Here is a 9,987-nt window from a genome sequence, read left to right on the forward strand (position 1 = left end):
TTCTTAGATTCTTAGATTCTTAGATTCTTAGATTCTTAGATTCTTGGATTCTTAGATTCTTAGATTCTTAGAGTCTTAGATTCTTAGATGCGTAGGTTCTTAGATTCTTAGATTCTTAGATTCTTAGATTCTTAGATTCTTAGATTCTTAGATTCTTAGATTCTTAGATTCTTAGATTCTTAGATGTCTTAGATTCTTAGATTCTTAGATTCTTAGATTCTTAGATTCTTAGATTCTTAGATTCTTAGATTCTTAGATTCTTAGATTCTTAGATTCTTAGATTCTTAGATTCTTAGATTCTTAGATTCTTAGATTCTTAGATTCTTAGATTCTTAGATTCTTAGATTCTTAGATTCTTAGATTCTTAGATTCTTAGATTCTTAGATTCTTAGATTCTTAGATTCTTAGATTCTTAGATTCTTAGATTCTTAGATTCTTAGATTCTTAGATTCTTAGATTCTTAGATTCTTAGATTCTTAGATTCTTAGATTCTTAGATTCTTAGATTCTTAGATTCTTAGATTCTTAGATTCTTAGATTCTTAGATTCTTAGATTCTTAGATTCTTAGATTCTTAGATTCTTAGATTCTTAGATTCTTAGATTCTTAGATCCTTAGATTCTTAGATCCTTAGATTCTTAGATTCTTAGATCCTTAGATTCTTAGATCCTTAGATTCTTAGATCCTTAGATCCTTAGATTCTTAGATCCTTAGATTCTTAGATCCTTAGATTCTTGGAATCTAGAAAACTAGAAATCTAGGATTCTAGAAATCTAGAAATCTATGAATCTGAAAAAGCTGAGCTTTAGATTCTAAACTCATAATTCTAATTTTCAGCCAACAACAACAATACTTCCTCCAAATGGCCAACAAGCAAATGAAACAAGTCCCAAACCCTGACAAAAATCCAATGATTAGCCATCCATCTGACACCACTGGCTCCGGATCGGGCTCCCAAGAAGAAGACGACATTCAGATTTTGCCAAAACCAGTGAAAATCCGAAAAATCAAGGTGGAGGATGCCTAAAATTGAAATTTAAGATTGATAAGCTCTGTTTTTTGGTTATTCTCCATGTCAATAAACTTGTAATAATTTTTCAAATTCAAAAATGACCCATTTCAATACAACGCCACCTGCACATCATACAAAAGTTCATAATTCTATGCGCTCTCTTACTTTTCTCTTGTCTCTAACCTTTTTGTGCCACTTTCCCATTTCGCGCGCCAACGGCGACATTTAGCGACTCTCTGCGACCCTCGAGTTGTTTTTCGGTACCCCAAGTAGTGCCTGGCAGCTTCCCAGTCAGTTTTCCACAAGCCATGGATTCAGAATTGACGTAAGTTTTATACTTCGTTTGCTTTATTAGAAAATCTAAATGTTACAGTTTGAGTTGTCTGAAAATGTTGAGTTTGAAGTAAGCTATAAGGTTTTTAAAGTTAGCGTGAAGGTTCTGCGCGCATGTGCATATGAGCGTATTCATCTCGGTTGCTATAAAAGGTATCAAAATTTTGTCAATTGATAAAATGTTGGTGATAAACTGATAAACATTTTATCAGTGGACAACTTTTTGATATCTTTGACAGGAAACGAGATATGAGAGCTTGAAGTAGATGGGAGCCTTACTCTACAACAATGGGCAATTTTCTGCGCTGTGGGCAAGATTTTCTTGTTTTTTTTTTTATCGCAGTCCAAATCTAGCTAACTGTAGATTTAGGAAAATATTGAAAAGTTGAAAAAGCAAAAAAAATCCGAGACAGTCCACCATATGAGCACATTGCCAATATCGAATTTCTCAAAATTTAGTAGCTGATAACCACAGTAACTTTGAGATCATTTATCTCGGTTTTCTCACAAAATATGAAGAAGTAGTCAACTGATAAAATCTTTATTATTATATCGCCAATATTTTATTAGTTGACCATTTTTCGATATCTTTCACAAAAACCGAGATAAATTGATTCAAAGTTGAAAGGGTTCGGAAAGAAAATGCGAATTTTTTGTCTTCGTCAACTTTGAAATTAATTATCTCGGTTCCTGTCCAAAGTATCAAAAAATTGTCACCTGATAAAATGTTTACCATAATATCATTACTATTTTATCAGTTGACTACTTTTTAATATCTTTTATAGGAGCTGCAAAAAAATTGGCTCAACGTTAGGAGGTCCTTCTTCTATAGGTTTATGGTGATTTTTTTCCAGAAATCCGGTGATGGAGAACAGCGGGGGATCTTCCAAAAGCTCTCTAAATCCATCAAACTTCTCGTCAACGTCATCAGAATCCAACAGATCTGAGAAGCAGTCAGAGCCGCGGTTAGTACAAATTTCCCAATTACAATATTGTCCATACCGTATTTGCTTGAATAGAGAACCCAATTAACTTTAAGCTCAATTATCTCTGTTCCTATGAGAGATATCAAAAATTTGTCAACTGAGAAAATTATGGTGCTCTTATGAAAAATATTTTATCAGTTGACCACTTTTTGGTATCTTCTGAAGGAACCGAGATAATTGAGCTCAAAATTGACGGTTTCTGTATTTCTTTTCAGCAAGCCATTCTCTATGTGGTCTGTGACAAGTCTTCTGGAGAATCCACCATCGTCGTCCTCTTTTCCGTTTATGATGCCTCTTCACACCGTTCCAGTCGGCGTCTTCTTGAAGGCTAATACTATTCTCAAGAATGCAACATCAAAATTTCACCCATTCCAGTGAGTTTCCACAAAACATGTCAAGTTTGAGCTAAGTTATCTCAATTCCTATGAGATATATCCAACATGTGTCAATTGATAAAACGTTGGGGATATTATCATAAACATTTTATCAGTTGACCACTTTTTGGTATCTTTCACAGAAAATTAGGTACATAGGATCAAAGTTGAAGGTTCGGGGCCCTTCTATTACAGGTTTTACAGTCAAATCTAACCCATAAACTTTCAGCCGTGCCTACAATTTCGATCAGTCTTTTTCTCTTAGTCCAGCAGCAGCACCACCACCAGGAATCCCAACGCTTCGAAAAGTTTCTAAACTCAGCCGAATGCTGAACCCAAGATTTTACTCGACGACCCAAACTGAGATATTGGAGGCCAAATACAATGTGTCACGAGCAAGGATAGGAGCGATATGGAAAAGAACACCAGGCTGACATGGAAACAGATCACGAATCGGTTCCAGCATCGGCGTTATATGCAGCGGAAGAAAATGTTAAATGATGTGAAGGGGGCAAAGGATACCGACTACAGTACCGGTCAATAAGATATACAAAAAAGTATTTTTCCGTTGATGTTCGGTCATTTTAACCATTTTCAGAAGTGTGGAGCTCGGCTGCCAAGTTTCCGACTACTTCGAAAATTTTGGAGAATTCAGAACAGATCTGGATTGAAAACTTTGCATTCACAGAATTTTTTGAAAATTCCTTTTTTGGCGATCTCTAAAAGACACCATCTTTAGTACAAAAACGAACCAAAAAGGGGTGTCTTTCAGAAATCGGCAAATAGCTGAAAAACTAGAAGATTTAGAAAAATTCTGTAAATGCAAAGTTTTCAATCTAGGTCTGTTTCACACTGTCCAAAGTTTTCAAAGTGATCGGATACTTGAAAGCCGAGCTCCAGACTCTTGGAAATGATCAATTTGAGTATCCATGTCGCATTCTCAAAAAATCAGTTTCCTGTAATCTCCATGATATTATACTCATTATAGCTTTGAATGTTTGCCACTTTATCTGGATTACTGCATCTTTGAGCTATTTTTATTGTGCTATACCCTCCCATTCACCGCACAGTGTTTGTTTTTCTACCTTTTCAAACGCGCCTTCATGAGAACGCAGCCAAATTGATGGCTGAGGATCAAACGTTTTGTTTCGTTGTCTGCGTCTCTTCACCGGAAAAAGATCTCTCGTTTTAGGGGAGAATTGTTTCCTTTTTGAAAATTTGAAAAAGCTTAGCCCCGCCCCTTTATCAATAGAGAGGATTGGCAAAGGTAAAAAAACAAACCCTGTGTTTCCGTACTGATTACATTGAGTACTTTTTTTGTTTTTATAATAAAATGTTTATCAATAGAGCGCATTTGTGTTAAAACAATCTTAACTATAAATAAAAAAAATGCATCAATTGTACCCCATTCAATTCAAAATGGGCAAATTTGGACGCCTACAAAATACAGTATATTTGGTTGAAATTATTTGAAAATCTCAGAGAATGATAAACAAAAGTAGTGTTTCAATTTTGTAGTTGACGATTTTTTGTACGAACTCACCCTAATACTGTAGGTTTCGGCACTTGGTTGGTTTTGAGCGATTCATCATTCGGATCAATTTCGACAAAAAAGTGGTCAACTACGAAATTAAAGGTGGGGAGACAGTAGATTTTTCGTAGTTTTTTTGTAGCTAGAGTATGCATTCTACCGTGACGGTGTACAACGCTTAATGTCACTCTGCGTACAGCTGTCGTCCTCGCCTTTATGTATGCAATCGGGTGACCGCTTCCTCTTTGCCCGTGTAGCTCAGTCGGTAGCGGCGCCGCACCCTCAATCATCGCCCTCACACGTTCAACTCCTCGAGAGGCATATTTAAACGAAATTTCGAGAACATTCTTTTTTTCATGTCCCCCCACCTTTAAAGCTCTAGTTTTGATTAGTATTTTCTCAAGTTTTCAGTCAAATCCAACAACATCTATTGTATTTTTTAGACATCTAAAGCTTAAGAAAATTCTGGCCAGTACTATACATTAGAAGAAACAAGAAAGATGGTGATTCACAAGCCAGAAGCTGTGTAAAAGGGACAATATGTCTCTCCTCTCGGCACTTATGAATCATCAGAATGTTTCATTTTTCGAAAATCTGCGTCTCTTCGATTCTTTATGTCTTTTCGAAGCCGCCAATCGTCCTCCAACCAGCCATTCTATTTTACTTTTTCAATGGCGCAATGTGCGCGCCTAACAATTTATATTTTTCTGAAATTTTATTATTTTTCTATATTCTTGGGCGCCTATGGAGCCTAGCTATCTTCATTTTCTTGTTTTTTTTTTAATTCAAAAGGTAAGACGATTTTTCAAAAACTGGTTTTTTTCCTGAAAATTATTTTGAAGCCCGAAATTTTGGATTCTGTTAAAAGAATTTTAATTTCTTCATTTTTCAGTTTAAAAAAAAGCGGAATCTGATGCGGAAAAAAAACTTCTGGAAACAAATGAAGAACTTTCATGATGATATCAAAGAGAAGAATTCTTCTGGGAAAGCCAACCGAACAGCAATTCGGAAGCATTCACAACTTAATGGAGATCCATCCATTTGGGAGGGAACGATTACTTCATGGAAATTGGAAATGCAGATATCTTTCAAGTAAGAGTGAACAAAGGAGAAACTCTGTTTATGCCATCTGGTTGGATTCATGCAGTTATTACTCCAGTAGACTTGTCTACACTGGAGGTTTCCTTCACCCCAAGAATCTTGTTGAAATTCTTTTATGGTGCATCGACCGGGAATACGCCTGATACATCTAATCAGTTTCAAATTGCAGAAAACATGGTCAAGGACGTGGTGGAGAAGCTCCAGGAAAAAGTTGGAGAGGTCAAAAAAGAGCTGAAGCGGAATAACCCAGACATCTGGGAAACCACAAACCGAAAGATCGACAAGATCCAAGCATCTTTGGATATACTCAATCAAAAGCGCGACCACATCTTGGAGGATATGGATCGCTGGTGAAGCCCCCAGCCTCTCAAGGAGATCTTGGAATCCACATCCAAATGGAGGAGGACATGGAAATCGACCATGAGGAAACGGTCACCATCCCAGAAGACTGTTGTCTTGCAAGCTCCGGATCAGTAAGTGTCGATGAAGGAGATGTCGAGGAGGGCATCGACGAAGAAGTCGAGGAGAATATCGACGAAAAAGTCGATGAAGAAATCCAAGAAGAAGCAGATGAAGAAATCGACGAAGAAGTGGAAGAAGACCCTATACCTAGGGTGAAATCCGCCGTAATTGTGCCTCCATTAAGGAGCCCAAGGATTCGGCAAAAAGGGATCAACATTCAATTTGTAAATTTATATTTTTCTATTGTCATAAACTTTTCTCTTTTACATTTCTCGTCTCGTCTTCTCTTTACTGGGGTGAAACTGAACCTGTCAGATAAATCTAGAAAATTTCAGCCTAACCAGCCGGCTGGAGCGCCTTCGGCGCGATTTAACCTATTTGTATTACTGGTTCGCCTCAAGAAAAGATAGTCATCTACAAACTCAAGCTCTATTTTTGTTTGGTACTTTCTAAAATTTTCAGTCTAAGCTGGTTTGAGCATTTTCAGGAGTGTGGAGCTCGGCTGTCAAGTTTTCGATCACTTTGAAAATTGTGGAGAATATAAAACAGACCTAGATTGAAAAAATTGCATCCACAGAATATATCCTACACACTTTATCGTGGTGATTCTTCCTTACCCCTCCAAAATGTAGAAAAGAAGCAAAAAGAGCATCATTCAGCTCCCCTTTAGTCATTCTTCATCCAACCACCTATGCTCCTGAAATGTGTCAATTTTTCTTCCTCCAATTCTGGACAAGTGGAGAAAAAAAAACGGAAAAGGGGAATCTCAATTTTATGGATGAAGGATAGATGGTGTCAGTTAGGTCCGTTTTGAAGACAAGGTGAAAAACGTTGCTTCGCTTTTTTTGCGCACGAAATGAGCTCCGAACTATCATCCCGTTTGAATTGTTCTGATTCTTCAATGACGTCTCCTGAAGTTGTTCGGTAAGTAGCCTGATTCTCTATCAATCGAAAAATTACTTTTCGAGTAAATCCTTTGCCTTATGGTCGATTTCCGAAATTCTCAAGAAATCTCCACCGACCCCACTGGTGCTTCAAAAGCTCCAAAATCCAGGAACCGAATTGCTGAGCTATTTTCGTCACCTACAGTAACATCCATAACTCTCACAAACTCAATAACCCTCCCTTTCCAGATTCCCACCATCCAAACCTCGTCGAAAGTGCCTTCCCCGAAGGTTTACCGTAGCTCAAGTAACCATTCTTCAAGCAAAATTCCAAGAGAATCCATACATTTCAAGGGAGGAAAAGTTAACAATGGCCATGACCTTCGGATCAACTCCTTTACAAATAAAGCGATGGTTTAAGAATCAGAGAGAAGTGCAACGGAGATCATTCAAACGGACTTTTACGGATGTCAAAAGGAATCTTCTGATGGCAAGGTTCCAGGAGAATCCATATCCGTCGGAGGAGGACGAAGAGTATTTGGCGATGGTCACTGGTTTAACAAAGACAAAAATTAGAGATTGGTTTAGCTATAAACGATGTCTGCAGGGAAAATCAAACAATTAATATATTCTTGTTTCTGTTTTGCTAACAATAAGATGAAGATTAATATATTAAAGGAGGCGAGACAGCAAAAATTTCGGGGGACAGTTCGGGGGACGAAATCGCGCCGCGCTTATGTAGACCATCGGTCGTCAGGCGCCTTCGCGCCCCCGTAGCTCAGCCGGTAGCGGCGCTGTACCCCTGAGCTGCCTGTCATGCCTGTCATGAGTTCAACCCCTCATGGGGGTTCTCTATGCGAAATATCAGGAAAACTTTTTTTTTTTTGGTGTCTGGCCTCCTTTAATGAAGTATTTTCATATTAAAGGAAGTGGAATCATACTGTAGATGCCTTCAATGATCATCTATGTCGTCTTCGATATGAAGCTCATCGAGTTGCCGGAGAGTCTCATTATCGATTATCATCTCGAGATCAACTGAAATTTATAAACTTCCATAGATTCTTCAAGATCTCATCACCTGAGAATCTGACGACTGGGGTAGTAGCAATTCTGATGGAAGGTCCTGAAAAACTGAAATTCCCAAGTATTTAGACACTAAAACTTACTGATGTAGGCACGAACTTTAAACAGCTTGTAGATTTTGGGTTTAGCCGAATAGTGCCCTGAAAAGAAACATACCGAAAAAACTGTATTAGAAGGGCCCCTTTAATAGAAGGGCCCTCTGTGAAAAAGGACCCCCCCTTCAAAATGTGTTTTGAAATCAGAAGATTACCATACTATTTAAGTGGAAAATACTCCGAGAACTCCACCATTCAATAGAAATTTGTTGAAACTCTATTTTTCGATAAAAATCTTGCTGAATTTTGGTGAAGTTGGCAGATTTACATGAATTTTGAACGAAACTTTGGCGAATTTTTTGATGCCGAAATTCGGAGAAACTGGCGGGAAAACTAGAAGGGCCCCTCTAATTGGAGAGCCTCTGTAATAGAAGGGCATTCCGGAGGTACCTTGGAACAATAGAAAGGCCGGCCATTCTAATACAGGTTTTACGGTAGATAGATTATACCATGAATTATACCATACCTGACGAAAAAATTCTCAAAGCACGCCTCTTTTTGAACTTGAACCGCTTTCGGATAGTCAGAATTCTGTTAGATTTTTTGACGATGTGGTGCATATTAAGGACCTGGAAATCCAGGAAAAGAGACACTAATAGTAAGTCCGTACTACTCTTTTTATAATGACAGCTGGCTGGCAAAGGAGCGAACACTGCAAACCATTTTATCTCCTTTCTGAATCTCAAACTATCAAATTTCACTTTGATCATGAGCTCATTAATTATCTCGTGGTCAGATCTAGAAGATAATACAACCTAATTTTTTTTCAATGCTTCCAGGTTTCGAGATAATCCAACTTCGACCAGATACTGATGACGATCAACTTACGTTAAACTTTTGGGGAACGTACCAGGCGATAGTAATACAAAAATTTACCAATTTTTTTTATTATTTTCTTTTCAAAAATAAATAACAGAAAACGCTGCGAATATAACAATTAAAACAAACTACTCTATTGAAGAGTATAAAACAAAAATGTTTAAAAATGATTTTTTAAAGTCAACAATGCTACAATCAACAATTAAAAAATGTTAGAATCAATAATTCAATGTTACAATAATCAACAATGAATTCAATAAAACTTGTTGTTACCTCCATTTTCTTGTTGAGCCTGTGCTTCGTCTTTTATCTCACGAGCCTCACCCAACGCCGCATCCGAGATCTGCGCTAAAAGCAGTACTTGCTGACGGTCCACATAGAGCTCCAGGGCCGCAGCCGCCGATTTTTCCTCGTCCGTCTTCGCGTTCTCGAGAACAGCTCTCGTCAGAGCTTCTCGGCGACGGATGGATTCGTCGACCCATCGCTCACGACGATTGCATCGAGTGATGGCTGCTCGATCTGGAGAAGAAGATATTTTATCGAGTTTTCATGTGAATTAAGAGGAAAGCTTGGTTGGAGATACGAACATACAGTCAACCGGTCAATAAAGTACCGTAAAACCTGTATTCGAAATTCCGGCCCTTCTATTGGTCCAAGGTACCTCCGGATGACCCTTCTATTACAGGTGCCCTTCAATTAGAGGGGGCCCTTCTATTTTTCCGGTCAGTTTTTTTTAGAAATTTAGCATGAAAAAATTCGACAAAGTTTCGTTTAAAATTCATGAAAATCTGCCAACTTCACCAAAATTTAGCAGGATTTTTATCAAAAATAGAGTTTCAACAAACTTATATTAAATTGTGGAGTTCCCGAAATATTTTCCACTGAAAAAGTACGGAAATTCTCTGATTTCAAACACACATTTTGAAGGGGAGGGGGGTGCTTTTTCACAGAGGGCCCTTCTATTACGGGGCCCTTCTATTACAGGGAGCACTTCTATTTTTAAACCATAATTTCAGAATTTTTAATCTGATTTTGTGGAGTTCCAAGATGATTCAAATAATTCTTAAAAAATTAATTAATGGTTATAGATTCATGTATGGTCGTTTTCCGGAAGAAAAAAATGTAGAAAATGGTCATGTTTGAAAGTTTTTTACAGAAAAAATCTATCTCCTATTTCAGTTTTTGACATTTCTAGGAGTTTTATAGCTCAAAAAAACCGCAATTATTTTCTCTACATTTTCTATGGACGAATTTTTAATTCGTCTGATAAAACTTTTTTTATAATTCAAAAAACAACGCAAAAATGCGA

At 37.5% G+C, this 9,987-nt stretch overlaps 4 protein-coding genes across 4 annotated transcripts in view; all 4 read left to right on the forward strand.

Moving 5' to 3' along the window:
• The window catches only part of CBG07892, a gene marked incomplete at both ends in the record, with an annotated part of 6,059 nt that extends 5,034 nt beyond the window's left edge, over nucleotides 1–1,025 (forward strand). Inside the window, one exon of the mRNA XM_045243008.1 lies at nucleotides 836–1,025. Within this exon, the coding sequence (XP_045093602.1) occupies nucleotides 836–1,025 (190 nt within the window). The remainder of the gene's footprint in view (nucleotides 1–835) is intronic.
• A 293-nt stretch (nucleotides 1,026–1,318) lies between these two features.
• On the forward strand, nucleotides 1,319–3,137 carry CBG25723 (the record flags this gene model as incomplete). The annotated part of the gene is made up of 4 exons (XM_045243009.1): nucleotides 1,319–1,335; nucleotides 2,198–2,308; nucleotides 2,545–2,703; nucleotides 2,933–3,137. 4 exons carry the CDS (start codon nucleotides 1,319–1,321, stop codon nucleotides 3,135–3,137), a joined length of 492 nt encoding a protein of 163 aa, XP_045098733.1.
• A 1,637-nt stretch (nucleotides 3,138–4,774) lies between these two features.
• Nucleotides 4,775–4,927, forward strand: CBG25724 (the record flags this gene model as incomplete). The annotated part of the gene is made up of 1 exon (XM_045243010.1): nucleotides 4,775–4,927. The coding sequence occupies one exon, from the start codon at nucleotides 4,775–4,777 to the stop codon at nucleotides 4,925–4,927; it is 153 nt and encodes a 50-aa protein (XP_045098734.1).
• A 247-nt stretch (nucleotides 4,928–5,174) lies between these two features.
• CBG25725 lies at nucleotides 5,175–7,306 on the forward strand (the record flags this gene model as incomplete). The annotated part of the gene is made up of 4 exons (XM_045243011.1): nucleotides 5,175–5,326; nucleotides 5,586–5,829; nucleotides 6,806–6,885; nucleotides 6,931–7,306. 4 exons carry the CDS (start codon nucleotides 5,175–5,177, stop codon nucleotides 7,304–7,306), a joined length of 852 nt encoding a protein of 283 aa, XP_045098735.1.
• Nucleotides 7,307–9,987: the final 2,681 nt, after the last annotated feature.

Source organism: Caenorhabditis briggsae (genome assembly GCF_000004555.2).
Source record: "Caenorhabditis briggsae complete genome, chrII, whole genome shotgun sequence".
NCBI lineage: Eukaryota > Metazoa > Nematoda > Chromadorea > Rhabditida > Rhabditidae > Caenorhabditis > Caenorhabditis briggsae.